At 36.6% G+C, this 21,531-nt stretch overlaps 1 protein-coding gene across 2 annotated transcripts in view; it reads left to right on the top strand.

Annotated features, from left to right (window-relative positions):
- Positions 1-21,531, top strand: part of scube1 (signal peptide, CUB domain, EGF-like 1) — a 101,818-nt gene that overhangs the window by 45,094 nt on the left and 35,193 nt on the right. The window contains exons 5-7 of one of the 2 annotated variants that reach the window (NM_001328599.1): positions 7,645-7,770; positions 12,119-12,235; positions 19,567-19,656. In NM_001328599.1, coding sequence (NP_001315528.1) covers positions 7,645-7,770; positions 12,119-12,235; positions 19,567-19,656 — 333 coding nt within the window. The remainder of the gene's footprint in view (positions 1-7,644; positions 7,771-12,118; positions 12,236-19,566; positions 19,657-21,531) is intronic. The other variant, NM_001260500.2, reaches the window with a different exon arrangement.

The following is a 21,531-nucleotide window of genomic DNA, read 5'->3' as shown; positions in this document are numbered from 1 at the left end:
ACTTTTTATTTAAAGTCAACTAATCACATTTAAAGCAATGGGTTTATCCACTTATTACAGTTAACTAATTGCATTAAAAGCAATGAATTTACCTTTTTTTTTTATTAATGTCAACTAATTGCAGTAAAAGCAGTGGGTTTACTCACTTTTTAAAGTCAACTAATCTTATTTAAACCAAAGGGTTTACTCCTTTTTTACAGTAAAGTCAACCATTTGCATTAAAAGCAATAGGTTTACTCACTTTTTAAAGTATAGTCAACTATCGCATTATTAAGCAGTAGGTTAACTCCAGTGCTTAATTTGTGAATTGCGAGGTCCCAGGACAGATCAGGGTAACGGATCCAGCATGTTACCCGAGGAAGGAGAGGTGTCCTGCACGAAAGTGGAGAGCTGGGGTGGAGGGGTGTCTTGGACAAAGGATGAAAGCGAAGAGCGGGGGGTTGTCGCGGACGAAAGTGAAGAGGGTTGGGGAGTCGCGGAAAAAAGTGAAAGTGATCAGCGGACGGATCCGGCATGTTCCGGCACAAATTAAGCACTGGTTTACTCACTAATTCAACTAATTGCAGTAAAAGCAACTCGTTTACTCACTTTTTAAAGTCAACTAATCTCATTTAAAGCAACAAGTTTACTTATTTTTTAAATAAAGTCAACTAACCACATTGATAGCAATATGGTTACTCACTTTTTAAAGTAAAGCCAACTAATCGCATAAAAACAGGTTTACTTAATTTTTAGGGTTAAGTTAGCTAATCGCTAAGGCCGGACAGAATCTACGGATATTTTTTGCTATTTCTGTGGAGAATTTTGTAAAAAAATCCAGCCTGATCTCACAAGAAAACGTAAGTATTTTACGCTTTGCCAGTTTAGTGGCTAATTCGTACGAATTTGTAAAATTGTCTCTCATATTATACATCTACTAAAAGACAGAAAATATTACTTTACAAACTGTTTTGTAAATAAATCATTTGAACATTTTAATATTAGTATTATTATATCACAATCAAGTTAGTGAAATTAATTTAAAAACTAGATAAATATAAATTTACACACAAGTAAATACATAGACTCAATGATGGGCGAAAAATCTGTGGATTTCTGCGTGAGCAGATTCTGTGTGGGCCTACTAATAGCTTATATAAAAAACAAATCTGCTACTAATTTCATTGTCAGAACGTTATCAGGTTATTACAAATGTTATATTAAACACTTGAAATTAGTCTACATAATAATTCCACCAATCAGAAACATGTTTATAATATAATAAAAGTGCTAAGCAAATGCTTTAGATTGGACTAAAATGAGGGATGAACTTTTTTTTTGTCATAAACTTTAACACAAGTTCGTAATGTTTTCTATAGATTCAGGAATTTGGATTCTACGTCGACTCCTCAAAAATCATATTTTTTAAGCCTCTGGGCTCCTCCAGAATGCTCCTTTGTTATCCTCACCCGCCAAAACAAAAGTTTTCCACCCTTATAAAGAGCTGTCGGATGGGGAGGCCCTCATCAGCGCTCTTTAATATCAGATTTATCCACATTAAGATGACATTTAGAGCTACAAAGACAGATTCCATCTTATTCATTCCATCTATGGACATCTGAGCCTGTTTTTGTCGGGCCAGAAGAAACACCGGGTTAAGCTGTACTGCGATCGTCGTATAAATTATTAAATGTTCGACTTTAAAAGGTGGCTTCCCTTTTGACATTGCATTTGGGGCTTTTAGAGCACTTATTTTAAGTGGTGGGTTTTATGGGTAACAGCGCATACAGACACCGCTATTAAACACGTATGTGCATGAGCCTGCTGTCTTTTTCACTTACAAGCGCTCGTTTGCTCTCACATTTTCATGAGCCCTGCAGTGGATATACACAAACGGAGGAGGTGAAAGGTCAATATTTAGTTTCTCTTTCTGTCTGTGTGCTTGTGACGGCCGTGTGGCATGTTTAAAACCTGAAGGTCTTATTTGATCTCCAACACGTCCAGCTAAAACCCCACCGAACTCTGTGCAACCCAATCAAATCTCACTCTAGTATTAATCTGCCCATCACAGTAAAGGTGTTTAACATTTAGGGTTTTAATCCTTATAGACAATGTTGTCTTCTCATTTTGTTTTCTGTCATAATTTTGGCTGTCATTTTGGAAATTTTTTTGGAAATTTGGATATTTAAGCTAATTTCCACCACATATAGTTTCACTATTATTTGTCATAGGTATAGTACAGTATAGTAATAGTTGTATTATTTTTTTAGACCTTCAGGACAAAAATGTCTCCATTAAAAAAACTGGAATATTTAACACACAGTGCTATTTAAGTAACAATTCATACATTCTTTGTTTCAGGCTTCCCTTCTGTTGGCAAAAAAATGCTTTTCTTATATTTAGATTTTTTCCCCACATGGGAAGAACTTATTTAAGGATATATGCGCATATACAGTGCATCTGGAAAATATTGATAGCGCTTCACTTTTTCCACATTTTTTTATGTTACAGCCTTATTCAAAAAAGGTTTAAATTCATTTATTTCCTCAAAATTCTACACACAATCCCCCATAATGACAATGTGAAAAAAGAGTTTTTAAAAATTGTTGCAACTTTATTGAAAAAAAAAAAAAGAAAATATCACATGTACATCATTATTCACAGCTTTTGCTCAATATTTTGTGGATGCACCTTTGGCAGCAATTACAGCCTCAAGTCTTCTTGGATATGATGCCACAAGCTTTGCACATTTGTATACGGGAATTGTTGCCCATTCCTCTTTACAGTACCTTTCAAGCTCTATCAGCTTGGATGCGAATTGACAGTGTACAGCCATTTTCAGATCTCTCCAGAGATCTTTAATAAGATTTAGGTCTGGGCTCTGGTTGGGCCACTTATGGTCATTCACCGAGTTGTTGCTAAGCCACTCGATTGATATTTTGGCGCTGTGCTTTGGGTCATTGTCCTGCTGGAGCACTCTGTAGCAGGTTTTCATTCAGGATGTCTCTGTTCCCTCTGTCCTGACTAGGGAACAGAGAGAATATCCTGCTGAAAAATATCCCCACAGCATGATTCTGCCACCACCATACTTCACCTGGTTTTCTCCAAATGTAGTGCCTGGCATTCACGCCAAAGAGTTCAACTTTAATTTCAATTTTAGAAAAGAGAATTTTGTTTCTTATGCTCTGAGAGTCCTTCAGATGCCTTTTGGCAAATTCCAGGTGGGGAGTGGCTTCCGTCTGGCCACTCTACCATACAGGCCTGACTGGTGGATTGCTGCACAGATGGTTGTCCGTCTGTAAGGTTCACCTCTTTCCACAGTAGAACACTAAAGCTCAGACAGAGTGACCATGGGGTTATTGATCACCTCCCTGACTAAAGTCCTTCTCCCCTGATCACTCAGCTTAGATGGCTGGCCAGCTCCAAACGAAAAGAAGAAAAGAAGGTTCCAAACATCTTCCACTTATGGATGATGGAGGCCATTGTGCTCATTGGAACTTTCAGAGCAGCAGAAATTTTTCTGTAACCTTTCCCAGCCTTTAGCCTTAAGACAATCATGCCTCGGAGGTCTACAAACAATTCCTTTGTCTTCATGCTTGGTTTGTGCTTTGACATGCACTGTCAACCCTGGGCCCTTATATAGACAGGTGTATGCCTTTTCAAATCAGGTCCAATCAACTGAACTGACCACAGGTGAACTCCAATTAAGCTGTTGAAAGAATTTAAGTATGATCAGTGGAAACAGAATGTGCCAATTTAGAGCTTTGATTAAATTTAGAGACGTGATTTTTCAGGTTTTTTATTTTTAATAAATTTGCAACAATTTCAAAAACTCTTTTTCACATTGTCATTATGGGGTATTTAATGTAGAATTTTGAGGAAAGAAATTAATTTAAACCATTTTGGAATAAGGCTGTAACATTAAAATATGTGAAAAAAGTGAAGCGCTATCAATACTATGCACTGTATGAAACCTATATGCATTATATATGCACAAATATAATAATATATATGCTCTTTATATGTGTATATATGCCACATATAGGCAAAATTGAGGTGCATATACAGTATGTGCATAATCAGGCCATATACAGGTCTCCAGTATTGCTTTATATCCACATTTAATCCCTATGTATATGTACACACAAGAAATGTCTCCTATATAGCTCATATCTAACTTTGGCAACTGTCATACATGATGCCTAGCTCATAATTTCTATTATCAAGACAATAACTAAGAACAACAAAAAAAAAATGCAAAAAACGTATGTATGTGTGAACACTTGAAATTATTATCACATGCAATTGGCATGTTATTGAATTTAACTGTTGCAAATAAGTGGGAGCTCACACAGAAAGAACCTATATAAACATATACGTTTCAATATAGGTTTTGATACAGGTTTTTAATATATATGACATATATAATATTACATATATTGGCCGTTTTCCTATATTATATGTACATACATTATATGTACAACCCTGATTTATCAGTGGGTGATGAATGAACCGCCAACTTTGGCATATGATTTACACAGCGGATACCCATATTAAAACACGTTGCATACTTTTATAGTCACAGACAACCACTGTAGACCCATGTGTAACTTTTCTAAATAGTCGCACAAGGGTTAAAATGCTGTTGGGTGAGAAACGCGGCAGGTCTTTTTTTGTGGTTTAAAGGTTTGAAGAGCTCTCCAGAATCCACGTTAATTAGGCACATCAAGGTGTCCTCCGAGACGCCGGCAGAAAAGCAGGCCACTTTAGGCTCCATCCTGAGAGCACTTGGCACTCGTGAAGTGGCGGCAGAGATGCAAGAGCCGCCATGTTTCCCTGGAGACTTGCTTTTGTGTACACACACATTCTTCTGTCATTGTTTGGCCTGAAGATGAGGAGGATGTCCATTAGAGGAGCCCTACAGTTCCTCTCTGTCTTTCCTTGTTCTTTATTCTGCCCTTTTATGTTATCGTTTTGTTTAGGAAACTTGGAGGTTTCAGTTTGGATGGTAAAAAGATGCTGTTAAATAACTGTATCATATTCTGCTTGTGAGATCAGAGGGAAAGGAAAGAGCCAATTGGAATTATTCATTCATTCATTTTCTTTTCGGCTTTTTGGTCGCCACAGTGGAATGAACCGCCAACTTATCTAGCATATGCTGTTATGCAGTGGATGTCCTACCAGCCACAACCCAGTACAGGAAACCACCAATGCACTGTTGCATTCACATACATACACTACGACCAATTTAGTTTATTCAATTCAACTATAAGTGCATGTCTTTAGACTGTGGGGGAAACCGGAGCACTCAATTATAATCAGTCATTTTTAAATTGAAAATTGTTCTAGACTTTGTTCAAGCTACTTATTTAAAATGAGCTGAAATTGCACAATTCTTGATATTTTTAGGGGACATCTTAATTTGTTATGTTCAATCCACCTAAACTTGTAAAAACTAAAAAGTTAACTTAATTGTTTCATGTTATATGTATATATATATATATATATATATATATATATATATATATATATATATATATATATATATATATATATATATATATATATTATTATTTATTTATTTATTTTTTTTACAGTGGAATGCTTATTCAGTGTTTTATCAGTAAAAGTTTATATACAAAATACTCAACATGTGAAATGGATCAAAAGAGTTTTTTTTTTTAATTGTCCAATAAGACAAAAATGGGTGTTTAGTAGTTTTAGGACAGCTTTAATGAAATGTTTTGATCCACTTTAAATGTTGTGACTGTTATTTATAACATTTGAAGTGGATCAAAACCTCTCTCGATATATGTGTAACTTCTATTTTAAGGACGGAAAAATCCACTTTGAGCCGGGGCGCATGGTCTAAAAGGGTTGAGCTTATTTTCTTAATGAGTTATAGGTGTGTTTTGAGAATAAACCAATCAGAGTCTCATCTCCCATTCCCTGTAAGAGTCAGTTGTGTCGCGCCATAAGTGCATTTGCTATTTACATTTAAATGTAATTTACATTTACATTTTCAACTTTGTAAGTGGAGAAACTGAACGCTTCATTAGAGAGAAAACAGTTAAACAGAGCATCTGCAGCACGAGAATAAGAGATGAGCCTCCTCATTCTTTACTTTCACTTCCACTCTCGTAGATAGGGAAACGTGTTGAACTTGCAGACATCTATTAGCCTATACATAATTAAATTTGGTTGTTAAGCGCAAAGATTTGTTTTAAAACTATTTGTAAATTCAGTTCTAATTACCAGCAAATGAATAAATGAACAATAATAACGGTAGTGGAAAAAAAACTGAGTTATATTCAAATACACATGCTATGCCCCATATGGTCTAAAACCTGACAAGTGGGCACATATGAGCGCAAATGCATTTGCTATTTAAACAGCGTGGTGCAAAACGACTCTTGCGCCAAGCTGAAACTAGCAAACAACATTTGCGTCGCACCTTGCGCCTCATTGCGCCGGGCATATGATAGGGCCCTATATCTTTTACCTGAGGGAAGCAGTTCATAATGTGGAAGCAAAAAATGAAAAAAATTTACCTGATTAAAGACACAATTCTCATATAAAACTTGAGGATTAAAAAATTAATCGTGCCCAACAATTTTCCATCCTGTCTTTAAAAGATGCATTAACTTCTAGTTACACTGTACAGATAGGTTGCCAAATCATACTGTGATACCATATCTGACAATGCTTTCAAGAACAGCTTTATAAAACATCATAAGCTTTTTATTAACCCCAAAAAGACGTAACCTCCGTGAAAATACAATCTCTGGTGTAAACGAGAGCAAACAAACTCCAGGTGTGTATTCCATATAAAAGAACTGTCAATGTAAATGCGATGATCGTGTACAACCACTTAATGATGGTCACCTACACACTTTGGGTCAAATACCATCTCTTCTGTTTTTTTTTTTAGTATTTATTTTTAGCTTTTTTGTATCACAACAATCAACAAACCGGCTAATTTCTGACTGGTAGATAACACTACCAGTAAGTTACTGTAAAAGTTTGAGAATGACCACAATGCAGTGCATATTACAGTAGTGAAAGGTAAAAAATGTATGTGGTATTTCACTGGGCGCTTTTGCAGTTAATACCTGTACAATTGCAGCAAAGTCTGACAGTTTAAGTAACACAGTTTAGTTACTTTTATAGAAAAGGGACTCAAGATTGTAATATATTACTTTTAAAAGTGTAAACGACTTGGTATATAGAGGCAAGAATTACATGTACGTTCTGCATTTTAATCAGCTCTGGAAGAAAGTAAGTCAGACGAGTTTGGATTGATAAAGAGCTGAGGAAATGATGACTGAATTTTCACTGGGAGTGAATTATTCCTGTGGGTGAAACGCAAGAGGAGAGATTTTGCAATCTCAGGAGAAACTGGGGAGAAATGAATAAAGAAAAAAAAGGCCTGTAGATGTTTGCCGAGCGTGTTGTCCGTGGAGAGAGTCTTTGTGTTGGCTTCCACAGGTCAGCCGGTGTCAGTGTTGTTCTGTGTGCGAAAAAAAAGCTCCTGTGGCAGAAACATTAAACTAATTTACACCACTCATAAAAATCACACGCTCATCTCCAGGAGCCTGTCAGAGGAGTGTTTGTAATGGGACGATTACACGACTGTAACTCAGCGCTCTGTCTTTCTTTCGGCAGATGGGATGAACTGTATGAATAAGGACCACGGTTGTGCCCATATCTGCAGAGAAATTACCAAAGGCGGAGTGGCGTGTGAGTGCCGGCCAGGGTTTGAGCTGGCCGAAAATCAGCGCGACTGCAAATGTATGTATTAAAGTCAATAAACTCTACTTACGAATATTTTTCTGTTCTTAAACATGTTGTTAAGGCAGGGCACTGCAGGGGAATGGGGTCAAAATAGTCGGGCAAATAGTCAGCTCTGTACTTTCCTTGACTGATTACATTAAGGAATTGCAAGCTTTTTTATTATTAGTTTTCTCAAATGTTTTCATATGTTGATTTAAAGGTATTATTGAATAATAGGAATTATTTAATTATATGTGACTCAAATTTCTTGCACAAAAATGCTGAACATTGAATAATGTCAGATTGAAAATTCTTGTTGCATTATTTTTGGATATAATAAAGTAAAAGGTTTTTACAGAGATGATTATTGATAATATTTTGTAATTTAAATTATATATATATATATATATAAATATATATATATATATATATATATATATATATATATATATATATATATATATATATATATACATATATACATATATAATTAAAAAAAATTAAATCTGATCAGTACATCATCATGTATGATTAACATTCAGTAAAAACCTTTTTGGATAATACAAACATTCTTACTCAACTACTAAAATAAGTTGAAACAACACAATTCTTTTGTGTGTTTTTGGGAAAACTTAATTGTTTTATGTTTAATCAACTTAAATTCCTTTAAAAAATTATTAAGTTAACTTAATCGATTTGTGTTGAGACAACTTGAATTTTGTTGATCTCTGCATTTTTTTTTTTACCATGAATGACATTTGCTGCTTGTTCAAACTGCTTATTTAAATTAACTGAAACAAGACAATTCTTGAGGTTTTTTTTTTTTTTTGTGACGACTTAAGGCTGATTCATACTTCTGCGTCAAGCACACGTGTATGGTGTTTCGTGTAAAACAAAAGCACAGAACAGACTCACATTTAAGAGCAAGGGCAGCCTCTGGTGGTTCGGTGGTATGGCTTGCGAATAGCGAGGATTGGCTCTTTAATGTTTATTGCCACCCTTCACAGAAAGACTGAAAATACGGGAAAATACCTTTACGGGATAATAACGGGGTAGAACTGTAAAATACGGGAGAATCCTGGGAAAAATGGGAGGGTTGACAGGTATGCTACTCCCACCTCGACCCTAAACCCAACCGTCACAGTACTGTAAAAATATGAACTATTGTTAAACAGTGTCATAATAAATGCTGCTATATTGATGTGCATATCACACTTCCAGCCTGGCATGCATCCAATGTAGACTTTACCCCGTGGCTGACGCGCACCTCTCAAAAAATTTAACTACGTTTCGCAACAACGCATAGTGGAAACTCTATGATTGGTCAGCTTGGTAGCAGTGACGAATGATGGAGTGATTGTTTACAAGTGTGGAGTCCCGAGAAGGAGCTCTAGATGGAAACTTTTGTTTTGTGTTTACCTTATGAAGTTGCTGCACGTCCAATGGTTCCCGTCTCTAAATGAGGGAGTTTTAACTACTTCTTTTAAACTTTTAAAATTCCTTAATTTCGGATATTAAATAACCTTTCTCTCTGTTGGAACTTCCTTTGAGTGTATTGCAGCCCTCAAAATCAAAATTCATTTATATTAACAAAAAACAATCAAGTTAGGCAGAAGATCTACTAATTTCTTTGGTATATAACTGAATTGCAAGATCATAATATAGTTATTAGTAGTTATTACAATTACACTCATATTTTGCATATTTAACTACTTCTACATCAAGGTAGCGTTCAGTAAAAATAAAAAAAACCTGCAAAGAAATTCAATACAGAGGAACATAAAAACCTACTGCTAGCTAGCGCTTTGATAGTGTTATTGCAGAGCTATACAAACAGCACGCAGAAGTATAAATGCATGACTACACAAGGAGTTTGCAGTGGGTCATGCTGAGAAGTATAAACCAGCCTTTAATTGTTTTATGTTTAATCAAAATTTGTAAAAAGTAATAATTTACTTTATTCATTCCCATGTTATTTCAATACTAATCGATTGTGTGGAACCTAGCATGGTGTAAATGTGTAATGTTATTTTTGGATCCGCCTGATTTCACCTCTCAGTGTTAATGAAGTGCTATGCAAACTTAATAATCTATATATTTGGTTATTCATGACACATTTATGGACTATTCCATTTTATTTACCAATAAAAAAAGTGTCTGATATTTAGTCTTTTTATAAGCCTCTTACTTTTAAACAAGTGCCATTCATCTCTTTAGGTGTAAAACTCTTTATAAAAAAGGAAAAAGCTTGTTGTGCTTTTAAAAATGGTCTTTTTATGTTTGGAATAATTGTAGCTACAAATTATAAAGTCATCATGTCATGTATTGATCTCATCCGGGCTGACAGTCGTTTCAAGTGGGATTTTCTTTTCGCCCACAAGAGGCTTCTCGATATACATGGCAAAGAAAAACAGCTGGTGGCATCAAAGCCAAACAACAGGTTTTCAGATTGATTTTAGTCTGTCCTCTAATACTGATCTCTCCTTAAACAAACCACCTCGGCCACCGATCTGTCAAAGATGCATTAGTTATAGTGCTGTGGCTCTGGCCTGGACATCTGGAGAACTTTCTGACTCTTGTCATATTCATGGTCTGGACATCTGGAGAACTTTCATCTACGATTCGTCATTCTTCTATTTTTAATACAAGTGGGAAAATCATGGACCAAAGTCCTAAGAGCCACAGTTTGCCCAAGCATGACAGGATATTTTTCAACCCCAATTCTAAAAAAAAAAAGTGCAATCAATGATATGTGATTTGTTAATTCTCTAATTAATTGACAACAATTATTTTGACTTTTGATATTTTGGACAGTTGTCTCACGACTTTTGGCAGAAAATAATCAGCCATGATCCAGATTTATTTCCAAAATATGCTGCTTTTGTAGCCAAACATAAAACCCTCACGTATCACCAATTCACCAGCTTATTGTGGCTTTTAAAATTCCTTAATTTCGGATATTAAATAACCTTTCTCTCTGTTGGAACTTCTTTTGAGTGTATTGCAGCCCTCAAAATCAAAATTCATTTATATTAACAAAAAACAATCAAGTTAGGCAGAAGATCTACTAATTTCTTTGGTATATAACTGAATTGCAAGATCATAATATAGTTATTAGTAGTTATTACAATTACACTCATATTTTGCAGCATTGTATAATGCAGTATAATACTGTAAAAGCTTCTGTGGATTCGCGAAAAACAAAAACTGCAAAAAAAAACAAAAAAACGAAGCTCCTTGGACATATCCTCCCAATCCAACCCATCCTTCTTTTCTCCCTCCTCAATTCTAAGTTCGGGCTACACGGGGCTAGCACTGTTGCCCCACGGCAAGGGGGTTGTTGGTTCAAACACTAGCTGAGCCAGCCGACAATCTCTGTGTGGAGTTTGCATGTTCTCCTTGTGTTCACGTGGGTTTTCCTAGGGTACTCCGGTTCCCTCCCACACTCAAAAAACAGGCAACAAAAGTTGGTCACAAGCACCTTCTACGTACAAACTAGTTAGCTGTCTATTCTTGTTATAGAGAACTACCTGATCTCGTATCCCTCCTAATGCTTATTGACCAGGCAGGAGCCTTGGGCTTATCTATCTCCGAGCTCAGGGTTCTCTCCCCGGACAGCATGCCAAACCTGCTAAAATAGTCAAGCATTATCTAAGTGTGAACTCTTGAAGGTTTTTAATGACACGCGACTCATTGACAGTTGAAAATCCGATCTACCTACTTACACTGCAGATACGAGGGCACAGATCTGATTCATAAAGGATAAATTTTCATATATGAAATAGGCCTGAATCTGATTTGTGTAAATCAGAATCCATGTGATTTTTTTCCTGCTTACACGTACAGTGCAGTTTAAATGCAGCCTCAGTCTGATAAACCCACAATAATCTTGTTGTTGGTGATAATGATGCAATCTATTGCGCTACCCTAACTGTAATCCATTTAACTGTAACCAATTGGCAACTGTGCTTCCAGTATCATACTGTTAATATACAGGAAAATCACTATCGGTGTATTTTTTTTCTCAGTTAAATAAGACTTAAAGACAAATAACTAATCACAGACTCTAGATTTGCATTGCATTTTACGAAACGCCACAGCTTTTAGGGGTTGTGGATGTGCAAGATATACCATCCCTTTGTCCAAATGAACTACATAACCAAAATATATTGGATGTATCTCAACTTGAATGGCTGTAAAGTATACAATATATATATATATATATATATATATATATATATATATATATATATATATATATATATATATATATATATATATATATATTGTGTGTGTGTGCCTTAATTATGTGAATGGCGGCCTACATGTGCTTGTAGCCCTCCTCACAGTTCTTGTGTGTTGCCAGTGACATGTAACTATGGAAATGGTGGTTGCCAACACACGTGCGACGACACTGACGTGGGGCCCATTTGTGGATGCCATCAGAAATATGCCCTGCATTCAGACAGCAAGACCTGCATTGGTAAGTTACTGCCTCTTATACACAGACACGCATTTCTAGCGAAGCTCTTCATGGAAGCTTGTCATATTCATGGTGAATGGTTACTTAAAGATTAATGTTGCGTCAAATAAATGAACACCTCATGTCTGTATTTGGCATGCAGGAATAAACTGTTTCCTTGCGCGTTGTGGATTTATAAACAATGGCATGTCAGCTGAAGGATTATCCTGTTATGAGTACAAATTTTAAGGTAGTTTGACCAAAACTGAGAATTCTGTCATCATTTGTTAACCTGCATATTATACAAAATCGTATGGTTTTCTGTCTTGCATGCAGCAAAAGAATTTGAGACTGTTGAGATACAAAACGTCACAGAAAAGCAGTATAAACGCACACAAATGACTCTGTTGTGATTGTTCTGTGTGGTTCTTCTAATGCTTTATGTTTGAATATAAACAAATTCATTCATGATGTGCTTTCATAATGATATGAAATACATGATATATTGAACATATTGCCCGTTATAATGATTATTATTATTTGTAGTAGTAGTAGTAGTAGTGGTAGTATAGTAGTATTTTTAGTAGTTTAAGTTTTATTTTTTATAATCTATATCTAATATTTTTGTAATAGTAATAAAAATAATAACTCATTCCCTTTTTTATGGCTTAGTCCCTTTATTTATTTGGGGTCGTCACAGCGGAATGTACCGCCAACTTATTCAGAGCATGTTTTACGCAGCAGATACCCTTTCAGCTGCAACCTATCACCGGGAAACATCCATACACACTCATTCACACACATACACTACGACCAATTTAGATTTTTCAATTTACCTAAAGCGCATAACTTTGGGCTGTGGGGGAAACCGGAGCACTCGGAGGAAACTCTTGCCAACATGAGGAGAACATGCAAACTCCACACAGAAACACCAACTTACCCATCCGAGGCTCGAACCAGCGGCCTTCTTGCTGTGAGGCAACGAGCTACCCACTGCATCGCCTAATAATATCTGTTATTATTATTAGTAGTAGTTGTAGTAGTTTAATATATGTTTATTTATACATTTATTTATAAAATAATATACTTAATATTTATACAATATTCATAATAATTATTAGTATTACATAAATATTGAATATATTAATTTATAAACAAAATAAACAAATAAATAAATTAACATAACACACTACTACTATTACTACTACTACTCCCAGTAATAATAATAATTAGTAGTAGTAGTAGGACTAATAGTAGTAGTTTATTATATTAATTTTTTTTATTTGTTTATACATTTAAATATTTAAGTATTTAATTATTATTATTATAATCATTATTATTGTCATTATTATTATTATTGTTAATAAAATTACAATCATTATTTTTATTATTACTATTATCATTATTATTATTATTATTATTATTATTATTATTATTATTATTATCATTTTAATATTATTATCATTATTATTATTATTATTATTATTATTATTATCATTTTAATATTATTGTAATTAATATTATTATTATAATTACTATCATGATTATAATTATTATCATTTTTATTATTGTCATCATTATTATTGTTATTAATATTACACTCATTATTATTCTTATTACAATTATTATTATTATTATTATTATTATCATTATTGTTATCATTATTGTTATTATTATTATTATTATTATTAGTAGTAGTAGTAGTAGTTTATTATATGTTTTATTTGTTTATATATTTAACTTATGCTTAACTTGTCATTATCTGACAGATTTTGTTGTTGTTGTTAAATCTACCAATTTTTGCTTTTTATGTAGTTTACTGACCAATTTCCTTTAATATATGAAATTAAAAATTAACTACAAATGACCAAAAACTCCTCTCTAATGTCACTTGCATTTGCATACATTCAACTATGTTATTTGACAATGTCAACAAGAGAAAAGCATTGAGATTGGCCTCATGTTTCAAAATGTCAAATCCTTGCCCATGCACAATCTATAGAAGCACCAATTCCTTGTGGTTCAGGGATGGCGGTGATCTCCAGTGCTTGCTTTAGCAGTTAGTGGCTAATTCAATGATGGAAAAGCCCATTAGTTGTGACACTCAGGGAGCGACGTGGCTAATTTGGTCATTCATCTTCTCTTCTGGCTTTCATGCTCTCATTCTCTCACACACATACTCGGCCCTGAGCGACTATTAGAGCAGAAAATGAGACTTCTGATGTGCATAAGCCAGAAAAAAAAAGAAGGGCCGGTTGGGTGAGAGAGAGATGTGTGTACTCGTGTTGATTTGGGAAGATGTGCTTGATGATGGAAATTTCATTGCTGAACTCTCCGTGTGCAAAACACATTCATCATCCTGATAATGGTGGAAAAGCCAACCGGTCGGCCCGTGGAGTTCTGCCATGTTTGCCGAAAGGGAAAACTTTATACGCCATGCGGGTACGGCTGCATCCAGGGGCAATACTTCAGAAATGAAGAGTAAAGCTTTTCCTTCTCAGCTCTTTTGATTTTTTCGGGAAGACAAATGACCCACTTCAGGTAAGTTTGGTTTTATGTTTGTTTTCTTAGGATGAACCTCATGGCCTCTGTGATGTTTGACCGGCTTTTACAACTCATCGTGCCAACATGAGTTAGAGAAAGCCACGCAGTGCATCTTTTTAATGTCATTTGGCTCTCATGGCTTGTCTCTTCAGTGAACTTTCTCCAAAACGACCACTGCGTCATTGGTTTCCTCCTGTTACGATAGCACATACGCCCCCAGGATAACATTCAGATCAGTGTGTATCATTACTCAAGGTCAACTTTCCAGACAGTCGGGACTAAAACGTTGTAATGTGGGATAGAGATTTTGTAGTTGGGTTTAGTTGGCTCAATTGGGCCTCTAAAGGGGTCATCAGTAATCTGAACCTCACAGGAAACACAATTATACATCATGTTACATGTTTTAAGATGTTTTAAGGGGCGATGATGTTGTCAGAAGTGTATTTAAAGGTGCACACGGTATGATTTATATTCATGCATGGTTGATTTTTCCATCATCAAGCTGAATTGTTTAATAACAGGAAAGTTAGCAAGATGAAATAAGTACTATTATGGTCATGATGTCGCCTCAGAGCAAGAAGGACCCTGGTTCGAGCCATGGCTGGGTCAGTTGGCATTTCTGTGTGGAGTTTGCATGTTTTCCCAGTGTTGATGTGGGGGTTTCCTCCGGGTGCTCAGATTTCCCCCACAGTCCAAAGACATGCATTATAAGTGAATCTAATAAACTAAATTGGCCGAAGAGTATGAGTGGGTTGGATGTTTCCCACTAGTGGGTTGCAGCTTGAAGGGCATCAGCTGTGTAAAGCATATGGTGGATAAGTTGCCGGTTCATTCCGCTGATGAATAAAGGGACTAAGCTGAAGGAAAGTGAACGAGTGAATGATCATGTGATTTCAAAATGAGTTGTCCTGCTCCGTCTTTTGTCTTTAAGTGTTGTTTTGTTCCTCTACCACGTTAAGTAGTGTTGGGCAAATGGTTTTGATTAAGAGAAAAGGTATACCTTTAAAGGAACAGTTCACCTCAGAATAAAAACTCATGTTAAAATGATCTGTTAATGAATAGAAGCAGTTGTTTATATATATATATAAACATGCAAAATTACTAATTTAATGGAAGACCATCAAAATAAAGTGTTAGCAGATACACCCTAGTAATATGCTAATGGCGGGGTAGTTGACTTACAGTAAAGAGAACCATCAAATTAAAGTGCTACCACCTGAAAAGAATATTTGAACACAATAAAAGTCAGTGGGATCCCCTGCTGTTTGAACCCCATTGACTTTTATTGTAGGGAAAAACATCTCTTAGCTTTCTCATGAGAGTCAGTCAATCAGGTCTGGAACACCACGATGGTGCGTGTACATTTTATACATTGATTGATTTTCGGGTGAACTCTCACTTTAAATGTTTACATTATTTAAATGATTGGATTTAAATATGGAACTGTTATACAGCTTTATTTTATATATCTGTGTCCTGACATACCTACACACGCTTTTCCATTGGCCACAGGAGCATGTAAGCACAAAAGTGTGTGTTTGTTGTACCTGCTGATTGCCGTACACTGGATTGGTCTCTCTCTGGCAGCTTAGAGCCCGGAGCCAAACTCACTCCTGTCAAACTCAATCAACTCTTCCTTTCCAGCCTCCACTCGAAGCAACAGCAAACGGCCGCGGGGACCAGAAGAGGAGTGCTCCCACCCATCCCTGTCTCCCTCCTTCTTTCTTTCTCCTCCTCCTCAACCTCTCTCTCTCTCTCTCTGTCTCTCTGGACCCTCGCTGTAGTCTGTGTGTGTTTAGCTGTGCTGTGTGGGTCTGGTCTTTCCCTGTGTTTAGCGCTCCTTTAGGATCCCCCTTGTGTGGCGTGTCTCATGGGCTCCCTGCTCTTCCTTCTGCCTCTCTGGTGAAAGTTACTGATTGCCTGTCTTGTCTGCAATTTAAAGGGTGATTCTGACTGAAATCAGATCTACTAACGAATGCAAGGTTATAAACGGGTTAAACGCACCTCTCAATTGCAGCCTGATCAACGGTAGCGCCCCCCACCAATACCCAATCAGAAAACAACCTTCCCTTTGACCAGCCAATCTGTACACCAGTCCCGCCCCCCTGCCTGACCTCTCCGAAATCAGCCAGCCAATGGCATCTCCTCGTCCTTGACCCCCCACAACAAGCATGAACCAACCCCGTCTGCAACCCTGAATAAAAAGAGTCACTAAACAATGTAAAACTGGCCTCCACTCCACTCTCATCTCTTTTTTTCCCGCTTCCATTTAGAGTCTCCTCCTCATGCCAGTTGCATGTTTTCCTTCCCTCTGCACTCTTGCTTTCTTTTACTCTTATTGGCTCCTGTCCTCTCACACTAATGCACGAGCTGTCATCCGCATGCATGGTATTATCCGTGTGGAATTTCCTTCTGTTCCGTTGTTTTCCTTTCTTTATTGGTTTAAAACTTTAATAGTAACCCCAGTGCTTTTTCATGGTTACTGTAGTGTTCACATTAGAGGTAGTGGATTATTGATATCTTTGTCCTTTGCTTATTTATTTAATTTCTCTGTGACATTTGCACTCGCTCCCAATCTCTGATTGGTGGAGTCCTCTAAAGGGGCCAGTCGGAGCCAAGTGTGTATACACACAAATCATAAACACAAATAGTACAGACAGATTGCTTTAAACACACACACTCAATGTTGCTCTAGCGTCCTCCAGTCTACATCTGAAGACAGGAGGGCAAACAGTGCCTGATCTTAAAGGAAGCGTTCACCTATACTCTAAGAAATAAAGGTACATGAGCTGTCACTGGGGTGGTACCTTTTCAAAAGGTACACATTTGTACTTGAAGGGTTCATATTGGTACCTCAAAAGTATATATTAATACCTTAAAATTTTACATACTTTTTAGATACTAATATGTACCCTTGAGGTATTAATACGGACCTTTTGAGGTATTAATTTGTACATTTAAAATGTACAACCCCAGTGACAGCATGTGTACTTTTATTTCTGAGAGAGTATGAATAAAAAAACTGTTACTCAGCCCTATTTCATTCCATACTTGCATTATGTCAAGCTCCCAAGATGACAGAAAAGCACCATAAAATGAATCAATGTTGACCTTGTGCATTTAAAAATAACACTTTTAACATCTTTGACTTATTTAAATGTATGCAAATGAGATGACTCATCAAAATAGAGAAAATCTTTGTTAAGCCCAAAAAGTTAAGGTAACTCAAGCAATTTGAGCAAACCAATTGTAACAAACCATTTAAGGTCAAAAACCAATCCTAATGAGTGCTGTGAACTTAATCCATTTGAGTAAACGAAGCAATTTGAGCACAGTAAAACCCAATAAATGAAGAGAACTCAAACCAACTGAGTACTGTAAAACCCAATAAGTTAAGGCAACTCAAACTGATTGAGGAAACCGATTGCAACAAACCATTTGAGTTAAAAAACTATTTTATATGAGTACTGTGAACTTACTCCATTCAAGTTAAAGTAATGAGGTATTTAATTAAGTTCAAAACTCTTTTCAAATGAGTAGAATTAACTTTCAGTCAGTTTTGAGTTAACTACACTCATTTCATTTGATGAAGTTGACTGTTGGGTTTTACAGGGGATACAAATTATTGATCATGTACACTGAAATATGCACAATAATGCATGTTGGTCATGTCAAAACTAGAGGGATGCTTCTTGATGCGTTATATAGTTGTATGCCGAAGAAAATCAATCTTTAGATATATAGATTTAATAGATTTGCAGAAAATAATGGCATGGCATATTCTTTATTAAGTTATACTGTATGTCTTCAAAATAGTGCAATTTTGTCACAGTTGGAGCTTGTCAGCTTCTGTCCCTTTTCAGAAAAGCCTGAACTTTAAAGAAACTTAATTGGTTTGGAATGATATGTGGTTGAAAGATGACAGAACTGTTATGTATATTCAAACTCTTTCTTTAAGAGAGTCATCCACATCCTGATTGGCCCTACTTGCCTGCGCCCATTGAGGATTGGCTACCTACTGCCCAGAACCCCACCCCCTTTCACCTTAACACCAGTCCTTAATATCTGCATGCATAGAAACCATCAACCGTCCTCACAACACACTCCTGACCAACTCCCAACACTCAGAACGTGGTTTTCTGCATTGACTCATTCAAAGCCAGTTGTAATGTGTTCCATAGACAAACAGGCAACCAGCGCTGCCCCAGACCCTGTCATTCATCCACCTCTCGGCATGTCCCACCTTCCTCTCGTGGATCCCACCATGAGACCTCATTGTCATCCTTTCAGCTCTTACTCTGTGTCTTTTTTTGTGTCCTGTTTTGTCATCATCACATGACCATGCGGTTTGTCTATATACTTGTATCCATCCTTGCCTTTCCTCTCTCTCTTTCTCTGTGTCTCCTCCACTGCTCTTTTACTGAGGTAAACAAGTGGCCGTTTGATATGGAAGACGAACTACAACGGGAAACAGCGTCTTTAGCCCCTTTCACTTTTTGTTAAGCTCCTCCCACACACCCCATGTTCGCTTCTCTACTATTTCGGGACATCTTGATTTTCTTTTTATTTATCTATTTGTTCATGTGATTAACACTCTAACAGGGTTTATTTGCGCTTCTTCATGGCTTTACGCCTCTTGGCTTTGGTTTGGGCTCAAACGCCAAGGTGGTCAGGCAGCCCGTGTCCTGGCGTCCACGTGTCGCCAGAGGCGGGTCGGCCTGTAGCGGGGCTGTCTGTGCGGGGCGATGGACATTGGGCTTCTCATTAACCTACTCCTCCCTGTTTGTCCCCTGTCACTTGTGTTTTAGAGAAAGATGAGGCTGCAATTGAGAGCTCTGAATTCAATACCACGTCAGTAGCTGATGTGGACAAGCGGGTGAAACGTCGTCTACTTATGGGTAACTCTTTTCTTCCTCTTTCTATGTGTTGCTATGGCGCTTGTGCTTCTACCCCCCTCGTTTCTTTCTGTCCTTTAGTTTGTTTGAGTTGCTTTCCTTGCCTTTGGCCTTCCCCTATATTCTGAATTAAAGATTTGTCCCTTCAAACATGACAAGGTTCCTTTTTGCACTCTCAAACTGTCTTCAAATCCGCCGCCTTTTTTGTTGTTGACAAAAAAACTAACAACTGATCGCTTCTATTTACTCCCATTTCCAAAGAAGGCAACCAAAATGACACTGGATTGCTCTACACTGGATAGCAAACCAATTCTCGCTTTTCCAGTTGAGCGCTTCACTGTATGACTTTGCAATCGGATACTATTTAGGCAGTGATTAGTTGAACTGGAGGAACATTTGTGGGCTGAACAAATAATGGCGAGATCATTTTTTATGGAGGAAGAATGACAAGAGGGTCGGTCCAGAACATTCCACATCATAGGACGCTGTGGCTTGTGGTGAACCGCAGCGGAAGACGCCTGACATCATTTTTTACGCTCTATTAATAGTATATGTTGTTAAAGATTAAACATTGGCGTTAATCATCTGCCCACAGTTACCCTCTGTCATCTGTGCTCCATAAACTAAACTATTTCTATTCTCCGTGTGTTTTCAAGTCAACATGAAACACCAAACCTGCTTTACTTTTGTAGTCTAATTAAAGAAGATTCAGTAGGGACCAAAAATGTAGGGTCTGATTTTATGATTATTATTGGCTGTCAATTGAAAACGTGGCCACACTTTATTTTGATGGTTCGTTTGTTGAATTTAAGATGCATTGCATCTACATGCCAACTAATTCTCATTAGACTATAAGTAGACAGTTAGGTTGTGTGTTACTGTAAGTTGACATGTACTTGCAAAGTTTCTTATAGTCAGTTAAAGGTCTGTTAAGGGAGCAGAATCAACAGATATTAAGCAGATAGTCTACTAATACTCAAATGGACCATCAAAATAAAGTGTTACCCAAAACGTCTTTGCCTGTGTAATGTATATTATTGACTAAGAAGAAAGTCTAGCTATTCTATCAGGTGTTATAGTTTCCTTCTGATAATAGTGTGCAGTGATGAATCGGTCACATTAAGGAACTCGTATTATGAAAGTAAATAGGGTCAATTTTGATATTATGTTGACTTTAATGCGTCTATAATGGAGGAATGATCATTTCAGGGTGCATAACTGTTTTAGTTTCCAGTCCATCTGCTACTCTCTCCTCAGAGACAGAAGATAGTTCACACAGACTCGAACCTTGAAATATATCAGCCATTTAGCCATTTGTCCTTGAATTCATGAACATAGGCCAAGATGTTGTCAGGCAGACAACAGATCTGCCTTTGTATGGCAGAGAAACTGTTTGTAAAGTATTTGGGAGGAAAGACTAGACACCTTTTTTTGACCTATGAGGTCGTGGACTAAATGGAAATTATAACGTTTTTTGGTTGTGGCTAAAGATTAAACGTTTATATTGGTGATATGTGTGGGAAATGATTATTATAACATAAAAATAAGTTATGCTTAGTATAAAATCTTAAGCCAGCTTTATTTTAAACATACCAATTTGACTTTTATTCTCAATGAGTTAAAAGAATATTCTGCCAAATTATGTTCAGTTCAGATTTCACACGACTCTCACTACTGATTGCTTTTGAAACTTTTAGGTCCACCCAGGAACCCGACGATGCAGATATTTCTGACTCTTACCCTTCATCATCTTTCTCTGATCATCTCTGAAATCGTGTCTTTGGTTTATGATAATATTTTCTCCTCCCTTTAGTCGCTGCATCGAAGAAAGACCAAAGGAAAACACTCCTTTGTTTCTCTCTCATTTCAGTTTCAGTT

Source organism: Danio rerio, chromosome 4 (assembly GCF_049306965.1).
Source record: "Danio rerio strain Tuebingen ecotype United States chromosome 4, GRCz12tu, whole genome shotgun sequence".
Taxonomy (NCBI): Eukaryota; Metazoa; Chordata; class Actinopteri; order Cypriniformes; family Danionidae; genus Danio; species Danio rerio.
Note: the sequence above shows the minus strand (reverse complement) of the source record. Positions and strands in the feature narration are given on the sequence as shown.